Source organism: Tachysurus vachellii, chromosome 10 (genome assembly GCF_030014155.1).
Source record: "Tachysurus vachellii isolate PV-2020 chromosome 10, HZAU_Pvac_v1, whole genome shotgun sequence".
Lineage (NCBI taxonomy): Eukaryota > Metazoa > Chordata > Actinopteri > Siluriformes > Bagridae > Tachysurus > Tachysurus vachellii.
This window is the reverse complement of record NC_083469.1, coordinates 15,162,545-15,182,745: the sequence shown is the minus strand read 5'-3', so window position 1 is coordinate 15,182,745 and position 20,201 is coordinate 15,162,545. Positions and strand designations below refer to the sequence as shown.

At 37.2% G+C, this 20,201-nt stretch overlaps 1 protein-coding gene across 3 annotated transcripts in view; it reads left to right on the top strand.

The window, feature by feature from the left end:
* The window catches only part of prkd3 (protein kinase D3), a 39,971-nt gene that overhangs the window by 9,464 nt on the left and 10,306 nt on the right, over positions 1-20,201 (top strand). For 2 of the 3 annotated variants that reach the window (XM_060879810.1, XM_060879811.1), the window contains exons 3-9: positions 12,088-12,226; positions 16,832-16,963; positions 17,729-17,886; positions 18,947-19,142; positions 19,242-19,319; positions 19,413-19,599; positions 19,874-19,997. In XM_060879810.1, coding sequence (XP_060735793.1) covers positions 12,088-12,226; positions 16,832-16,963; positions 17,729-17,886; positions 18,947-19,142; positions 19,242-19,319; positions 19,413-19,599; positions 19,874-19,997 — 1,014 coding nt within the window. Of the gene's footprint in view, positions 1-12,087; positions 12,227-12,332; positions 12,448-16,831; positions 16,964-17,728; positions 17,887-18,946; positions 19,143-19,241; positions 19,320-19,412; positions 19,600-19,873; positions 19,998-20,201 lie in introns of those variants that run through there. The other variant, XM_060879812.1, reaches the window with a different exon arrangement.

Sequence of the window (20,201 nt, the reverse complement as noted above, 5' to 3'; positions counted from 1 at the left end):
CCTATAAATATCTAGTTTCATGTATTTACAAGTCTTTCCTTCTCCTTTGCTGAACTTTCAGTGCCATCACAAAAGTAGAAACAGGAAATAATGTGACACGTTTAACCAGTTGTGTTACTTGCTATTCTGCAGCAACTGTACCAAGTGTGCAGAGTACAGAAAACAATACAAATGTGTTATAAAACAACATATATCATTTGTAAAATGATAAAATATTATTTGATATATATCATATATTATGCACACACATTAAATGTGTCATTGATCAATCACAACCCAGTTTTGGTACATGCAATGAGTCAAAATCTCAGTTAGTAAAAATCGTCACCAAAACTCGCTCTCTAACATCTGAGCATTAAAAATGCCACATGTTTTGGGGAGGAAACCAGAGTACTCAGGGGAAACCCCTGAAGCACAGGGAGAACATTTAAACACTACATACAGTGTGGAGGTGGGAATTAAACCCCCAACCCAGGAGTTTTTACTAAACTGCTAAACTGCTGTGCACCTGAATATTCAAAGGCATTTAAATTTGATGCTCTCTCTGCCTGGAATAACTTGCATAGGGGGCTAAAACTCAAAGAACTAATCTCATTAGTAGCTTTTTAAGTGATTATGTACCAATATTGTTTTCTCATTCTACATTTTATTTTATTGTAATTTGATTTATCTTGTATGATGTCTTGAAAAAATACCTTTAATTTTCCTTGGGTAAGAATAAGACACACAAGTATGAGTAGATGTAGATGTATATAAGTAGATGTTCACAGCTCTGAGATAGAATCTGTTTTGAAGTTGATGTAAAGACTAAATGCATGCTTCCTTTTGCAGACAGTAATATGCTGAAATCTTTCTATCCATGTCATTGCTTCACTAGACAGATCAGAGAGGTTAAATAATATTAGAAATCAGTGAAAGTGCTTTGCGTTTGAAAATAAAATTATATACATAATTACATGAGATCAGCCGCAGCAAGTGTCAACAGTGGATTTGCTTCAGCAGCAAATGAGTCACATTTGGAAAACAAGAGTTGAGTGTTTTTTCCATATGTTGATGTTCTGCAATATTTTTCTAGTCCTCAGTTTTGTAGAATACTCAACTACTGAAATATTTTAGCTAACGTTTGCTTGACATGTTTTTAAAAGATTAATTTGTCTAATAGTTTGCTGCAAAATGATCAAGACTAATAACTGTGGTCAATTGGCATTCCAAACTGCAAAATTCTTAGGTTTTACAGCTTATTAGAAAGCAGTCAACAGACTTAGTAGTTTTCTCAGAATGAATGATTAAAACAGTTGAAGAAAAAGTGTGTATTGTCTGTTTACCAGTTCAAGATCTGAGCTGCACCTCACATGCTTTCCTGAGCTAAAATGGTGACGATCACTCACTGTGTCTCATCATAAGTAATGCTTGCTGACAGGATAGAAAGCAGGGTTAGGATGTACTATAGCATACTGTCCAGGACATCCTGGAGTTTAGTATAAACAAAACAGAACACATGGATGAGGTGCCATGATAAGCTGATCATGATTTCTGTCGAAGATCGAGACCTCCTTAACACGTCAAATTTGTAAGCATAACAGCACAGCGGTAGCCATGTTGACCCCTCTGGCAATCTGCAACAAGATGTAAGTATGTAAATCTTTCCAGTGGGAGTCCCTCTGGAAGTTAATACATAAAGGATTTTCTCCATGACGTGTTGAAAGTGCACACAGATGCTCGGCACTATGTCAGGTTTCAGACCCCTTGCTGTTCAAAATGAGCAAGCAGAAGCCAAGAGTTCATGCACGGTTCATTTGTCAGGTCCATTCTACTGCTTCGAACTGTATGACAAATTCTTCCAACACCCAAAAAAAGCCCAGATGTCACAGAGACACAACAATGGAGCCACTGTTAGCACTCAAAAATGGAGAGATTTCCTCCAATTATGTTAATAGCAGCAGGTTATTACAATGAAATCCATATGGAGGACTGGCCTTTCTTAGTCTCCTGAGTTTGTGGTGCTAATCCTATCGATCAGCAACGTTTGGACAGATTGACAAAGCTGTTTTGTGGAGGTGTTTTTGTTAGACTTGCTTTTCCTGCCTGACTCCTTGACTCAAGTGATCGGCTGAACTGATAGCTCCTAAGCTAGGAAGTTTAAAAGGGTCTTGAAAGAAAGAACACAGAGTCATTTTCTTTGGACTGCTGGGTAATGTTGATGAAAAATTCCTTTCCGTCACCAGGTAAACGAGGCAAATAAGTTGGTTCAAATTTAACAGTGAGAGATTAAGATGAATTTATGCCTATGTACTGTTGTTTTTTCCAACCATCTCATCAGAAGCACACATGGAAACATCTGGGCTTTATTTCTGTCGTCACATTAGTTATTAAAAAAGGTCTGCCTAAATATAATTCAAATCGCCAAATAGATTAAAGATTTGCTACATGTCTGATCAAGGAGCCCTATGTTTAATGGTTTGACATAAAACTTCATATTACATTTATTTCTTTAAATATCTCAGAGATACAAATGTAAAAAAATCTACATTTAATCTTTATTTCAGTGACTTTGAAGAGACTACTAAACTAACACTTTATTTAAAAAGCCAGATTGAGAAAGTTGCACAAATAGTTGCAAAAATATATTTTATATATTACACACAGATTTTTGATCATTTGCACAGGCCCTCGTGCTAATTTGTCAGGTCAGAATTATTATAAACCATTTAAGAAAAATGTATTATGTATAATGCAATGTTGTTTTTTTTTGTTTTGTTTTTTCAGTGGAACATTGGAATAAAATTTTGTAGTTTGTTTGCTTTTGGTGTTACATAGTTCATTAAAGTGTCTACTCAATGTAGAGCAAATAAGTTTTTCATCTACACTGTGTGATTTGACTGCATGTAAATGTCCATCACATTAAAACTGCTATTATATAGGATGCATCACAACTAGTGTGATAACTCCAGATTCAGACACTGAATAAAATAATAAGTGATTAAACATGCATTAGGTGCAGTTTGTACCTTACATAAAATGTCAGCTGTTCAGAAATATATACTATTGTATTTATTACACTGATAAAACGGGCTTAAATGTAGAGTGTACACAAGTTTGGCCAAATGAAATATAAACCATGTGGCTGTATTTGAATGTCCCTGTGTATTTTTCTATTAAAGCAAACTCACTCTAATGAGTAGAGGATTTTATTGTTGTGCTCTGTCAGAAAAGAGATTGTACATGTCTCCTTTATTAATGTCATTTATAGTAATTAGTAATGATGCTTATTTTGTTTTCTGTGATGGAGCGTCTACAAAGGGATTTATAGTGAAAAATATTTGTCTCAAATGGACCTGGAATGATCTAAATCGATATTGTCAAAGGCAATTAAAGACAATTACTTTCCTCCCTTTAGTATTATTTCTTACGAAGTAATTCACTTTGACTTATCTTGCTAATCCTAGCAATTTAAAAACACCAAATACATAGCGATAACGATAAAGAATTGCATTCTAAAGAAGTAAACAACAACAAAAAAATGACATTTTATTCATTTGAAATACTATGTATAAATAAACAAGGAAGGATCCAAAAGTTTTTCCCCATTGAAGTGAATTCCAGTAAAGTGCAGGAAGTTTTAAACAAATAGATTTTAAGATCAAAAGAGCCCAAGCAGCAGTTCTAGTTTGATGGATGCCCTGCTTGGTTTTTCTACAAGTGGAGATTATCCTAGTGGATGAGGACTGAAGTTGGGGACTGAGAGGGAGTGTGTATATAGTGTGGGTTAAAACTCGGTTGAAACGTGAACCTTACAAAGGCTAATGATGGTGCAGATGGGTTGCAAATTCGGCTGCTTCTGCTCCCTCTGCTCCAGCCGTGCTGTTTTTCTTGGCACACTCCAGCCAGTGGTGAGCAGATAGTTTTATGTAATACACAGCCCATGGACTGTTAATCTGCTCATGCTAAGCTGCTAAGAGCCACTGAGATGTAAGGCCTGCTATACTGTCCACTTGTTCAAGGCATTAGTGTGGTGTTCAAACTGCTAAATAACCTGGCACAGAGAAGCAGGGCAGATGCGCTGTGGTGCTATTTCTTTATTCGTAATTTACTTATATTTCAGAAGTTCCAGAATTGATGTTTTGAAAAACGTGCTGTTAAGATGTTTCACCTGCAAATAAACCATTTCCTTCTTTTTTTCTGCATGGCTTGCTCTTGGCAGGATTCAAGAGATTACAGCAAGCTACTTTTTTTTAATCTGCTTACATGATGAGTGGTCCTCACAGACACATTTGTCATGTGTTGAACTTCTTTCATTCTTTTCAGAATTGTTGTCTCATAAGAGAAATGTGTGTGATTGCCTCGACTGCCTTTTTTTCAAGGTTGAAAGGATTTTTGGCTCTGCAAGCACCATCTGTGGAACAGATCTTTCCTTAGAGGTTTTGATAGTGTATCTTGCCATTTGTTTTTAAGTTTACTAAAAACTAATTTAATAATATACAACTTAATATTAGTGTAACTATGAAACGTAAACCAACCCCTAAATGTTATTAGGAATTAGAACTATCTTAATCTCTAATTAAATCTGTACATGAAATCTAAGTGATTAATATTCTACAGTAGTTAGTTAGTCCATGGATCCTACCAGAATATTATCTGTCCTTCTATCAGATTTGTTTGTATTGTATCACTTAATAAATAAACATTGGGAATTACTAATAGCATAGTCACATGTGGTTAGATTATCATGGATATGAGAAAAAGAAGCAGCTGCCTTCATTTTCACTACTTAAAGAAGTATGCATAATTGGTGGGACAGAACAAGATTCTAAAATCAAGGGATGTGTCACTTCTTTTTTTGAGTATCTCTCACAAAAATTAACCTTGTGCCATGTATGCCTTTTTTGGATTTCTATAAGACACTGAACTGCAGAACCACAGACAAGCAGGATATAATGAAAAATACGGAGGATTATGTGTTCCATGACTGCATTGTGCAGTAATTTGGATAATAGTAAAGAAAGTCTCTGAACAAAAAATTTTGTTGTGAGGTAGAGTTATCACATCTCTGACAACATTACTGTTACAACCCTGCAGTTGCAATCTTCACAATCATCATACCGACACTGTATTATGTGACACACTGTTTATAGTATAATATTGTCTTTGTTCCAAATCTATGCAAATCCTCACTGCGTGTCAATATCCTCTCTACTGTGTGTCTGTAAACCTTCTTAAGCCAGTGTGGACAAACCTCACAGCTTCCCTGTAGCTTCCTGCTATTGGCATGGCAGTGCTCAGGGCACCAGCTGTTGCTGCGCTGGCATGGGATACATGTGAAGTGAAGACAGAGAGAGAGAAAGAGAGAGATGACCCATGCCAACAGGAGGAACCCACTGCCACCGAGGAAGTGCAGGGTTCGGGGGCAGGCACAGCCAGAGGAAAACCTTGTACTGCTATCTCACACAGGAAGGATGTATTTTGAAATGTCTGCATGTTAATGCCAGTTATAAATCTCTGTTGGCAATGTGTTAACGGTTAGCATGCAAAGGAGTTGGTCTGCCCTATTAAAAAGTGTCTGTACTCAACTGCTCAGGTGTTCAGGGAGCTTGTGTCTTCTGGTTTTGCCCCGCTTCCCGTGCAAAAACCTTCATCAGTCAATATAATACTGCAGAATCAGCTTCCTACTGCTTTAACGCACATATGTTAACCTCTGTCAAGAGATGATTGTCAAGAGTTCTAGAGTTTCTGGCTCCCATGTTTCTCCACTGGTGCTAGTGTTATACAGTTTCATAGAGATACATCTCTAAATCTCGACTAAGGAACGCAGAAGCACTTTAGCAGTGAAGGGAGACTTCTCTCCAGAAGCATCTCAGTGAACAGCCTTGGGCACTTTTTGTCTGGAATTCAATCTCTTTGTTCTGCTAAACTCCATGTGCACATGAAAGCCAGGAAGAGGGTGCGAACAGTGGAGTCATTGTTGGTGCATGCTCGCTTCTCCATGCTCTAAAGCTCAGCCACAAGGCTACAGTACAAGTTTTGCATTCATCTGCTGGAGATGACTGGGTTCAAGCCATGCTGATTAGTCCAACAATCTATTTAAAATGGAGCTATATAAGCGGGCAGACTGGATGAATGTAGTGCATAAGAGAAGATTAAGTACACTGGAGCGTTTTAGCTTTTACATTAATTGGTCATTTGTGTAACTTTTGAAAGTAGTTTCAATTTATATTGTGCTTAACAAACCAAGACTTTTTGTGATGACACAGTTATGAAGAAGGACTACTTTAGACACTTTGGACCTGGTACTATATGTTTGACTAACTTTGGGGTTGTGGCAAATTAGGGATGTAAATGTACACAACAGGCCTTGCTAGACAGTGAAGAGTTAACGACGAGAGCAAATCAAGATGCAACGAAATAATCTGCTTCAATATTTAACTTTGTTTTTAATTTAATTAAAATTTAAGTAAATAGTAAGCATTATTTTTGTTCAAAACTTAAATATGTATTTGCTTAGATCAATTTCATAACTTTAACTAATTTTTGCCAAGAAAAAAAGGTGATGACGATGAAGTGGATGTATCTTGTTGAAGATAATCAGAGACAATTGGAACAGGGATTGGCTTTGCAGTTAATATAAGTAAGGTACTACATAAGGATGTTGCAGTGGCTTATTTTTTCCCTTTATCTCTTGACCCATCCAGTACCTAACTGTTGTTGTTGTTCTTTTCTTTTCTTCTTCTTGCTCTGTTCTACATTGCTTTGTATTATTACTCTGTTGTGCTGTGGTCCATCATGGGTGGCGGTAACATCACTGAGCTATCAACACTTCTCACTGTCCATGGCATTATATTGTATTATAGTATTATAGTATTGTTTGCCATGCATTGTGTGCACAGTTCCACCAGGGAAACAGCTGTGGCTGATGGACTTTCCAGACCTGTGTGCTGGCAGTGTGGCATGTTCTGTCCATAGCCTTCATCATTGGCCAACTTTCATCATACACTGACCCTTACATTGATCTCTCTAACTCTTTTCCTCCCTACAAGCTTTCAGTCCCTCTTTCATAATATCTGTCATAGCAATTGCATTTAGTCAAAGAAATTGAGTAACTGTAAATGAGTATAGTAAATGATAGTGCTGTAGATTTCTCACAGAGATATTAGACCTGCAATATGCATCTGAGGCAGATAAGTAGATACATGAGTCATTGTGGTCCAGCTTTGAAAATTAGATACTGGCAATGGTTGTTCATTTTTAGATAACTTTTTTAAACTTTCTGCTGTGCAATGACAAAATTGAATTTTTTACTTTACACTCTTAACCTTAAATCGCTCTATCAATTGCTTCGTAATTGGAACCCCTAAATGGTTCTTTATATAGAGAAAGAACTCATTGGAGTTTTTTTAAATCCAAGTTTGATTTTTTTTTTTTTAGTATAATTTTGGGTCTTCTTCTTCTTCTTCTTCTTCTTCTTCTTCTTCTTCTTTTTCTTACTACTACTACTATTTATATTTAAATTCAAATTCTAATTTATTTGTATAGCGCATTTAACAATGGACAATGCCTTAAAGCAGCTTTACAGAACATAACAAAAAGGTAATATAAAGATTAATACAATACAAAAATTCAAGATTAATATTAGATATAATTAAATGTGTTTGTATTTATCCCCACTGAGCAAGCCTGAGGTGACTGAGGAGACTGTGGCAAGGAAAAACTATCTTGGATAGTAAAGGAAGAAACCTTGAGAGGAACCTCATCCTCATTTGGGTGACACTGGAGGGTTTGATTATAAATATACAGTCTGACAATTGTTGTATTGACAAGGAGGTTGTTGTCCTCAAAGACCACATGGAGTTGGCATCTCTTCTTAAAATGTCTGAATATTTCATGAAGCAGATTCCAACTGGAGGATCCTCACATGTTTGGCCTCATCTCAGTGAAGGTCCAAAATCTTCATGAAACAGAAGACAGTCGGAGCTGGTACAATTTCTGGATGCCTCGGTATTGGTAGAAACCCATGAAAAATGTATTATATATAAAATAATATAAAAAAAAATAAGCAAATTTAAACATAGTATTTACTTAAAATGTTATTAACAGCACTCCTAATTCTTTGTTAAGTGCATTTATTATTTTAGATTTAATTGTTTCACGTTTATTCAAATTTTATCTACATACTGATTTCATCTTAAACTTTGAATAATAGAACAGTTTTTATTTAAAAGGCATGTTGGCCTCCATGGTTTCTACATAGAGGCATTTTTTGTGTGTGTTTTATATTCTCTGTTCTTTAGCTCTTGTAGTAAAAGCAAATCAGCCTGAACAATTTGATACCGATAGACATAGTGCTTGAAAGTGGAAAAAAAATGTAATTATGTAACTGCATTTCACTTAAGATGAGAACTGTAATGTCAGGATTTTAAAGACACAAAATGTTAAATTTTCAGATTTTGCTCTCTCTGGTAGTAAATTGCTATTCAAACTACTTCTGGAAGAACATACCATGAGTTGTATGTATTTTTCTTCTGCAGTGTGAATTAATCTTTAATCTAACCACAGGAGTTTCAAGCCAGTGATTTCTGTGCCCAGATAAATAGTGAGGGTTGCATCAGGAAGGGCATCCGGCATAAAATGTGCCAAATTTAAAAATGAGTCATCAGTGTGAAGAAGTGTGAATTAATTGTTCCAAAGGCACTTTATTGTATTCAAGTCCTCAAGTGCTCAATGAACACTAACACTAATGTTAATATAACCACATGCTGTAGTGTTAATATTAACACCATGGCATGGTAGTGTGCTATTTTGGATGCAGCCTGTGTATCGGTTACATAAAATGATTTACGTCATTGTGACTTCGTTACTGACTACCAGATGACAAAGCAAATGCTCTCCATCCAGAGCATATCTTCTGGCTACTGTTACTTAGTTCCTACTGTGACGGTCTGATCGAGCATTCATTAGCAGTGGATAACCAACAGAATGTAAATAATAGTTAGCTATTAAATAGTATAGCTAGCTATATTCATGAGCTCTAGATGAGGAGAAGAGTTGCTCCATGTAATATCACAGCAAGCTGCTTCAGAATGTAGTAGTTTTTGCTAAGGGTCTGGCTAGCCAAAATATTGTAGATGACAATCATTTATGCCTGGTTATTTACAAAAAAAAAAAAAAACAGTCAACGTTCTCTGTGTATTTTGTTATCTCATATTTGTATTTTTTCCTCCAACCTGTCAAAAAGTTAGGTAAGAAACTAATGTTAGCAGACTAGCTAAAGCAGTGCTTGAATCACTCACTCGCACCTGATAGAACTGTGTCTGAAATACAGAAATATTTCAGGCAGCTGATCACTATGTGTTCACACTTCTTTTGTTCTTAAAGTTGAAGTGTTGCCTGTTTGACTGACCTGTATCTGGACTGGTATACTATTATATAATCATATAATAGTATATAAGTTTTAATTATTAAAATTACAGAATTGAATGAAGCATAATGGTTTAATACAACATAGTGTTTAGTGAACTCAAAAACAAGAGATGGCTTTACTTGTAGGCTTAATATTAATGAATTATTACTGAGAAAACTAGTGTTTTGACAACGTCTTCTGTAGAGGTAAAGTGAGGGTTATTATAGTTTAGGTTTAAACTTGTGTAATGCCCCGGACAGGTGGGATCCCTGGTGACTCTTGGGAAGAGGAAGTGACTCAGTATTGTTGGTTGCAGTCACATCCTGGCAGGGACCTTACAAGACGAGTGATTCTCTCAGTACTCTGTATTCACAAAGATCTGATAATTAGATCCTACGTTGCATTAAATAGCTGGACCCCACAGTCCAAACATCTGAGCCATTCTGTAACATCTGTGAACAGTGAAAAGCAGAAGACAGTATAAGATTTTACACTGAAGATCTTTTCCATTATTAGACGTGCGACAGAAGAGTCACTAAATTAATTTCATCCATAGTGCTCTCTCGTGTTTTAATAATGGCATTAATTAACAATTTCACAGTGTGTCTTAGTCTTTTATTCAATATGGTTGAATTAGATATATTGAATTATATTGAATTATATCAGTTCTACTCATTCTGATTTGAGGAGAGAGAAGTGTGTAGCCTAAGGAAGTAGGGGTGACTCATAGCTATAGGACCTGTTCCAACAGATGTTTTTAAGCATGTCTTCTTGCAAGGCTAATATTCTGGGCATTTACACAAGGCCCTCCGCACCACATGTCTCTCAGCTTGTGTAATCTGCTTGTGAGGAGAGCCATTCCTCAAACACAGAGCAGCTCACTGTGTTTATTGCTCCCATCATACTCATCTCTGCGTTTTATATCCTGACATCATCTTGGGAAATGAAGGTTTATATGACTGAAAATTATACACTAGAAACCTCAGTAAGGATCTACACTAAGCTGCCAGTTTATTAGCTACCAACACTTCCAGGAAAATGTAAATTACTATACGTCATGGTTCATGTGATTAGGTGTGGTACACATTTGTAGTACAATTCAAAAGATTTTGTAAAAGAGTACATTCTGTGATTTTAATGACTATTGAAAGTCAGTTCTAGGGTTTTCCAAGCAACTTATTCACTGGAATTTTGGCCCCCAACCCTCTGGTGTGTACTCTGATTAAGATTAATTAAGGAGTTGAGAGGTTTAAAGGAAAAAGGTGCAGTTTGCGAAAGCAGACAGACAATTTACAAACAGACTATCCGTATCTCAGTGTCATCTGACACGGCATCATGTATCGTTGTTTGTCTCCAATGGGCTAGACCAGCTAAAGGCCATGTCTCAGGCTCCTATATTTCTCTTTTTTAATCCCTTTCCAAATCTCTTTGACAGCAAAAAACTTTTTTTTTCCAAACAAAAGTGTAAAAACTATAACTTATTCCCTGGTTTTATGTTAAGTAGAAATTTGTTAAAATGTATGATAATATTACAATATTTCAACAGTTACTCCAAAGTTGAAGAAAATGAAAAATCAAATAAAGGTGAGGAAGTGGAGCTCTTTGCCATTACATTAATTGGACGTTCAATTAATCATGCACACACTTGAATGGCTCCATAGATCTTAAAATACTGTGTTGAAAAACCTCTTTGAGTATAAATTTCATTATGGATAGAGATGAAACATTGATCTGCAGATCTTTGCATTGCACCAGAATGATCCTGGCGCTCTGTATAGCAGGAAACTGCTCCAATCTGCTAAAAGCCCATCTTCAGATTTTTGAGAAGAGGCCAGTTTGGATAAATTGAATAATTAACATGTGCAAAAAACCACGAGTCTATTCAGTCCATTAGTGCTGCAGTATGGGCTGGTTTTAGCAGTGTGATTGTTAAGGAAAATGTTTTTCTGGCACATGGTAAAGCCCCTGATATCCAGTGAAGGGTGTCTGGATGGGCATAGTGCATCTGAACAATGTTGGCTACAGTTTATCCTCTTTTGGAAGGTCCAGCATGCATGCATCATATTCCAGAGAATATATCATCACTGGATTATTCCAGGAACCAGCCAATGAGCTTACAGCATGTCATTGGAATTAAAATTGACTAAACTTTAACCATATCAAGTGTATTTGGAGTCAGGCTCACTTACAGCCAGACTGGTGTATATATCACTCAAAAACTCCACTTGACTGTAGGAAGGACATTAGTTAATCACATTCTCCAATGTCACCCAGTTAAGGATATGTTTTAAGTCTGGTTCCTCTGTAGGTTTCTTCATCATATCCTCTCTGGGAGTTTTTCCTTGCCACTTTTACCTCTGACTTGCTCATTAGAGATACATCTAAATTTAAATGTAAATTTAAACTTAACTATAATTTTTATTCTAAATATTTTTTATTGCTATAAATGTACTTTGTGATAATACCATTGATAAAAGTGCTATACAAATGAAATTGAATTAAATTGACTGTTTTTACACACCTAGGTAATTTCACGCTGTTCTGAAGATCAAAACATTCACAACATGCTATCTTTTTTTGTTTCATTTGATATATTAAGTAAAGTTAAGAGTGTGGATTAGGACAGATCCTTTAGCATGCTTTAGCCATTAATATGAGTACTGATATTATTACTAAACCCTATTTGTTGTCTTCAGTTCCCAGAATGTGGATTCTTTGGTATGTATGACAAGATTCTGCTCTTCCGCCATGACCTGAACACTGACAACATTCTGCAGCGACTCACGTCAGCAGATGACATCCATGAGGGAGACCTGATTGAGGTTGTCCTCTCAGGTACGTTCTGGGCTTTTTAACCTTGATCTACGGGAAATGAGCTCTTTGAAAGCTTTGTCAAGGGCATTTTTGTGGAAACTTCACAAATCCTGTTTCATGTTTTCAGACAGATGGTGAGTGCTAGTGAGGTTGATATGGAACAAACTAGCACTAACTGGATGAGACTGGAGTACAGTTCTGACACTGCTGCTCTGCGGTGGCACTGGCACACAACATTCTTTGTCAGTAGTTACTATTGTTGTGTAACTGCAAACAGGATAGATTCATTAAGACTACTATTGCACAGTCAGTTGCAGATAGTCCACAAGTTTATGCAAAATAATAATTTAATCACATCAGACACATAGACTCAAGACATTCTATTTTATCTAGGAAGAGGCAGGGAGTCCTTCTGGCCCATATTGTTTAAACCACTGGTCTCAAACTCAGATTGGCTGGGGGCTACAGCTGTGATTGACATCTGATACTAGGGGCATTTTTGCATTCAGTTACAACAAGAAAACACAATATTTACTTTACAGACTGAAATATTAGCTCTCATTTATAAAAAAAAAAAAAAATGGAAACTGCAGTGTCTATACATTGTTTTATATCTTACATTATGTTAACTTTAATAACTTTTTTAGAATCTTGCTGAACTAACAACCTCAGCAACTCTTCTGTCACTTCAAATTGTCATTAATACCCCTGATATAAGCTAGTAAATAGCTAGCTGAGCCCTGTTGGTATTTCTGTGCTTTCGTCATGTGCTACAGAGTATGCAGTAAAAACTCTAGCTTTGTTGCATACCTGATCCTAAATATCAACGGATAACTCGCTAATCCGCTCTGCTACTGTGCTTGTCAATACAGAGAGATTGTTAACCATGCTCTTCTTTTCTGGACATAGAATATCAATGACTTTTAACATGCAGTCCTTCATAAACTGCTCATCACTGAATGGCTTTCCTCACTCACCATATAACTTGCTTTAACCCTAGCATCAGCTTTTTAGGCTTTATGAAAAAGGCTTTGCTGGGATGTTAGCTCTCTTTGCAACTGCGTGGCTGTTTTTTTCTCTCATCTTCTTGGTACTTCTCATACTGTAGAGAACTGTCTGTATTTATTTATATATAGTTTATATAGTTATGATTCTTGAGATCATATTCCTTTGGAATGGTGACTTTTTCCTTGCATATCAGATAGATAAAAATACTACAATGTCCATTTTTCTTGAAACTCTCTGTGTTTAACATCCACTTTCCTTTTTTGGTTTGGAAAGAGACATATTTTCATTTGCCAAACAAAAGCTGAACAAAAGATTAATTACTAAAGCCCGAAACTATCTCTTCTCAAATCTATCGGCATTACGAGTTTATTTTATCTATTTATTTATTTATTTATTTTGTCCCTATTGAATATGAAGAGGCAGTTAAAATTCTATGAAACAACTAGAAAAAAACATTTCATATTTTTGTCATAAAATGCGTAATGGGGCCCATAAATCACCTGTGGGCCAACAGTTTGAGACCGCCGGGTTAAACCATATACTATAATCTGTTGAACAAATTAAAAAAGCATAAAAGCAGTGTAGACAAAGAAAAAAAACACAGTGTTTGAATTTACAGTAGGCTTTTGGTTTTAGGGAAAGTTTATGGTCTGTTCCTGTCCTGAATGGATTTTGCATCCTGTCCTGTGAGTGCTGTTCTGTGAGCTCTGATTTTCCTGTCATTTGAGTCATCTCCACAGGGGAGTAATACAGCACACCTGCCTCACACATCCTCCTCGCACATCGGACTTCACACACACGCCAAGCAGAAATGAATGTCATATTTCAGCACTCATGCTTGACTTGTATTGTCCTGCAGTAGCACCAGAATTCTAAACGGCATCCTTCCTTTCCTAATAGAGAAGAGTTCATCATTAATGAATCTCACTGCATGTGGAATGTATGGCACTTTCACCATATAATACTATAGCAGGGTTTTGAGCAGATGTTCTTCTCATAACCCTGCATTATTTCTGTCCGGATGGCCTTCTGTCCTGTTACGTTTGTGTTAATCAAACATCTTTAAAGGAAAATATTCCACACAGTGTGGAGTGACAGGAGGGCAGCTTTGACTTGGCGTTCAGCTCAAAGGCAGGGGCTTGTTTTTATTACAGTAAACGACGGTAGTGGTTCTACTGTGAAGTGCTGCAGGGCTATAAGAGAGCTGTGCAGGACTTGAGTGTTCCAGCCCTGCAGGAGGTCCATCAGTACAAAAGTTTCTCTCGAGATAGCATGTCTACAGTGTGCACCACAGTTGATTTGGTCTTGATCCTGTGCTTTTAAGTGTGTTCAACTATCCAGATGTATGTTTTTTGAATGACTTATATTTCAGCAAACATGCTTTTCTAACACATATGTTGAAGAAAAGAAAATTAAACAGAAAAAAGAGTCAGCTGTTGCATAACTGTTGGTGTGTTTTGTAGAGATTTTGGTCTATGGGTTTCTAGCGTTTCTTTTTTTTAATTCTCAAGCATGTTGGTAATTACCACAGACAACCACATCACTCACTCACTTTTGGTAGCTGAAATGATCCTGGTCGCTGCATCTAGAGCCTATGCTAGGAACACTGTGTTTGAGGAACATTGCTGGGACACTGTGTGGGTTCAGGCACACACTCACAGCTATGGTCAATTTATCTCAGCCAATATTTGCTATTGTTTGTTGGTGCATTTAGGTGCTTTTGTGAGCGTTTGATTACTTTTTGGATGTTTGGATCATGGTTTTACATAATGCAGTCTATGGGGTGTTTTCATGAATGCCTCATTATTAGTTTGTGTCAGCGCTCTGTACTGCTGCCTGGCATGTGACTGACTTATCTCCAGTCTTCAGCTTTATGCCTTTGATCCACGAAGACTAGCTCACTCATGCAGGGCTCATATTGTTGTCTTTTTTTTCATTTCTTTCCAAATGTGTTGCAGCCAACAGAAATGTCTAAAAACTATAACTCATTGTGTGGTTTCATGACTCTATCTGAGTATAACTTTGTATGTAGTGTCACAGTATAAAATGGTAAAAGAAGAAGCAAAAAGAAAATGAAATGAAGGGATGTGTATAAATATTATTGGATCATAAGGATATTAGGCTGCACTGCAGAGTGTTCCTGGCTCTCCCTCTCTTTCTGCCAGGAAACCGCTCCCAACTACCATCAAATTTGAACATTTTTCTAATCAGCTGCTGATTTATCACTGATGAGTGATCCAGATAAGAAGACTTTTATCCGAAGACCAGGCGTTTGATGTCACTTTCCGCTATCACTTTCCGCTCCAGTCAATCCAATTATATGAGAGATTCAGGTATATGTCATCACTGTTGCCTTGTTCAGTACCCAGTGTTGAGATATTACAATTAAGAGGCCATTACTGATGAACATTTCAGCTGAAATGTAATCTGTCTGCTGTGATCTTCATCAGTGCAGCTCAGATATTTGAGCAAAGACCACTGAAAGAAGGTTATCACTACTGAACCTGCTCCCCCCTGTCCTATAGGTGTCTACACATCTGAAGACAACAGTGTGAAGCTTAGATTGATCTCACACAGTTAATGGACCTCAGCCTGTTACTGAAGCCTCATAATCACCATATACTGTACATGTGAATCTTTGTCCACCTAATTCCGCATTGTTGGTGGTCATCCATTTCTGCCTGAAACTCCCCAAATCACTTCACTAAAGGAACCACTGCAGTTTGCTTTTTGTTCCTTGTTTAGTCAGTTCTTATACAAAAGTGCTTTAACAGTTAAAAGCAACTTAAGACGTCACCCTTACATTTGGAATCTTTTAATCAGGTTCTGATTTATACCTGATGGGTGAATCAACCAGATGACTTCACTATTGTCTAAAGTATTCACTTGGGAGTCTTTTCAGTTCTGTAAAAAGCATCAAAACTGTGCTGTGACTCACAGCTGAATCACATCTGTGAATCACTTTCTCTGACTTAGACTAAAGAGTAGTGTTTTACTGTATGGTTTGTGGTTTCTCCTTTAACACTTTTGCATAAGTAAGGCTTCTGAAAATATGATAAAGTTTGTTAAAATGTTTAGACCTGAATATCTAGGACAGATAGATATCAAATACATGTGGAATGCATTTCTACACACTGTTTTGGTCAAGAGTTTAAAATAAAAATACTAGTTTGATTTAGTCAGATATGAGTCAGATATCAGTTGATTCAGCTGATTTGCCTTTTTGTAATTAAAGAAATTTGAATTCTAATCATATCCAGTACATTAATGATGTGCCTCATTAATGATGTGCAGATGTATATTTTAAAAAATTATTGGAATTAACTAGTTTGTAGCTTTCTCCTCTGATATTCCTATCAATAACATAAAATTCAGAAATATAGAATTATTTGTCAGAATTCGATGAGGACTTTTTTTTACTTTCTGTTATTCATACAGTTTAGTATCAAATAAATGTATAATAATAATAATAATAATAATAATAATAATAATAATAATAATGTCCCTGTTTGTTTTGTTTTCTTTCATTTCATTTATATATTGTGTTGTTTAACCTCATCAGGGTTTCAAGTCCATTTGTTTGGTTGAGTTTAGTTTTAAGTTGCGGTTTAATTGCAGCTCAGGCTACAGTGGAAGACTTTCAGATCCGGCCTCATGCCCTCTATGTGCACTCATACAAGGCACCTACCTTCTGTGACTACTGTGGGGAGATGCTGTGGGGTCTCGTTCGTCAGGGCCTCAAATGTGAAGGTAATACATGTTTCTAAGCACTGCATTTAAGAAATTTCTGAATATTAACCATGTGAAAAGACAAGCATGTCCTAGATATTATATGCATATATTAACTATTAATTACACTCAAACTGAGTACACAGAACTACACAAACTTATATGAGTGTCCATAAAGTACATAAGAACAATACATTACACATGTGCTCCATATGGGTCTCAGAACTGTTTCTGTCTGCACACCAAAGGCCAAAGCATCAAGTGTTTTCCAGACACAGCACCGAACACGCTGATTCAGTGCCTCTGGCTCAGGGTAACCATGTCGTGCAGTGAGATGTCTCAATGCTGTGTTGGCTTCCTCTCTGCTCTATCCAGCCAGCCTTTGAAGCCCAATAGAGGGGCTTTTTGATTGGATCACAGTGTATCTTTGCCAAGTGTTGGATGTGGCCTTCAAAGTTTGCTGTTGTAATAAGCTTTGCTGATGGATACAGGCTGCTATATCAGACTTCATCAGTCATGCCAAGAGCTGCTTATTGTCTATAAATTTAATATAGAGGCCTAAATTTCACTAAAGCCTTATCTAAATGGTTTTGAATGTGATATAAGAGTGCTCTTTTTTTTGTAAGCTTTTCTCTGCTCTTTGTCAAGTGAGAGTGTTTATGGAGCTCTCTAGTGGACATTTAAAAGAACTGACCAGAAGAAAAAAGATTATACAATAATGTCTGATCTAGTGTAGATAATGAGTGTGTTCCTGACATGCATGTCCATATTATGTGTGTGTATCAGGTTGTGGGCTCAATTATCACAAGCGATGCGCCTTTAAGATTCCAAACAACTGTAGTGGAGTCAGGAAGAGGCGTCTGTCCAATGTGTCTCTGCCTGGTCCATCACTGTCTGTTCCGCGGCCTCTACCAGCAGAAAATGTTGCTGTGACCCTGGAGGAGGTAAGGGGAGACTCAGTATGCTTCTTTATGATTTATCTTCTCCTTCATGCCCTCACCTAGTCCTTTGCATTACATCTATTACTTCCTCCAACTCTTCAATATAGAGGTGTTTGTCTATGCAATTGAGAGGACAGTTTAATTCAAATTTGCTAATATTTGAGACTGTACAGGAGAAGGAAAGGATTAAAAAGTCCATACTGACTCTGCAGGGGAACCTCTCTAGGAATTATATTCTCCTGTTCCATTAGCTGGAATGCCTCATTGTTTATAGGATGTGAACCTGGATGAACTTAATTTCACGTTAAACCAGATCAGAGGTTTGACCTTTTGGCCATTCTATCAAAGCAGAGCACAAAAGAGACTCTCCTATGTTTCATGAAGACTGCAAGAGACTGTGTGTGTGTGTGTGTTTGTGTGAGAGACTTGTTTGACAGGAATGATAGAACACTTGCAAATTCAATAGAGTTTTGTCTTAAACTTGTGGGATATTATTATTATTATTATTATTATTATTATTTCTATTATTATTTTGTATTATTCCACCAATGATAGAAATAATACATCAAATACAACTTATTTGTCCACAGACACAAAAAATTCAGATACAATGAAGAACACCAACCTTGTTTTAACTGGCTGATACTCACACATTCTACAATTATTTGTCTGGTATTTTCCCAGGGCCGAGTATGTTCCTTTGCATTCAGCCATCAGAAAGTTCACTGAAAATGGAATTAAGAAAATCAAATCAAGCCTCTGTGGATTCTTTTCAGTGTTGTGCCCAGGCACACTGTATGTGGAGAGCACTAGGTTGAGTCAGGTTTTATTAAAGCTGCTGTGGTCTGTTTTGAAGCATAAAAAGTCGGAACATGAATACAAGTTGAAAGACTTTCTTTTTGGTGTTTTCATCGTTTACTGTTTCCTGTGAATGTGACAAAGTTCAGCCATGTCATTTAAACCATCTGTTGAGGAAACGCCCTGTAACAGTGACAGTCCATCTTGGCTCAGTTTGAGAAGACTCTATGTCTGATTCTCTCTTTCCACTTTTTTTGACTTCCAGCAACAGCGCCCCCATCAGGAAGCAGGGAAGCGGATCCCATCCTGCAGTGGTCGGCCCATCTGGATGGAGAAGATGGTGCTGGGGAGGGTGAAAGTGCCTCATACTTTTGTCATCCACACGTACACACGCCCCACCATATGCCAGTACTGCAAACGCCTGCTCAAAGGCCTATTCCGCCAGGGCATGCAGTGCAAGGGTTAGCCTTTCCTTCTGCTTTCTGAAAATATGCAGGTAAACTTAGATTATTGAGAAGATAACACACTAATTGTGTACAATTATTCATTGTTTCTGTTAGATTGCAAATTTAACTGCCACAAGCGATGTGCATCTAAGGTACCAAAAGACTGTCTTGGGGAAGTGGTCTTCAATGGAGGTACAAAGAAGTTGTTTTTAGTGGCGTATCAGTTTGATGCTTTTTAGCCAGCAAATGTTGTGTTCATGTCATGTTCTGTGTGTTATGTGCCAGAGCCAGCCAGTCCAGCGCCTGATTCAGACACTACTATGGAGGTGGATATCAGTGATGTCAACAGTGAGAGCAGCAGAGGCCAGGACGACTCAGAAGAGCCCTCTACTCCTGAAGACAAGATCTTTCGGGACTATCCTTTCTCAGACCAGGAGAAAGACGAGGAGCCTGTTAAAGCTCCTCAGATCAGGTGTGTAGATACTGATTTGCATGATAAAGGTCAGAGAATAACTCGATCTGCATTTAGAACCCTTGTGCTTATTAAAATTGTATTTATTCAGAAACTGCTCAAGATTTAAAATAAAGCAAAAATCAATCTGACTGTTAATCAATCTGATATATGAGTAATTGAAATGACATTTCTGGAGTGCACCTCAGTGAGCCACAGAATTCCTTACCGTTTTAGCATGTGAACATGTGCATAGAGTCTGTCTTTTATTCTAATATTTCTTGTCTTCCCTTAGTCCGTCCACTAGCACTAATATACCACTGATGCGCGTAGTGCAGTCCATTAAACACACCAAGAGAAGAAGCTCCACTATGGTCAGGGAGGGATGGATGGTGCACTACACCAGCAGGGACAACCTTGTAAGATCCTTCAACAACTGCTACTTTTATTTACAGCTCAATAAATATTACACAGATTGCTTATATTTTTAAATTGTGAGATTTAATTTTCTTATGTAAATTAGAAGATAGGGGGGCACGGTGGCTTAGTGGTTAGCGCGTTTGCCTCACACCTCCAGGGTTGGGGTTCGATTCCCGCCTCCACCTTGTGTGTGTGGAGTTTGC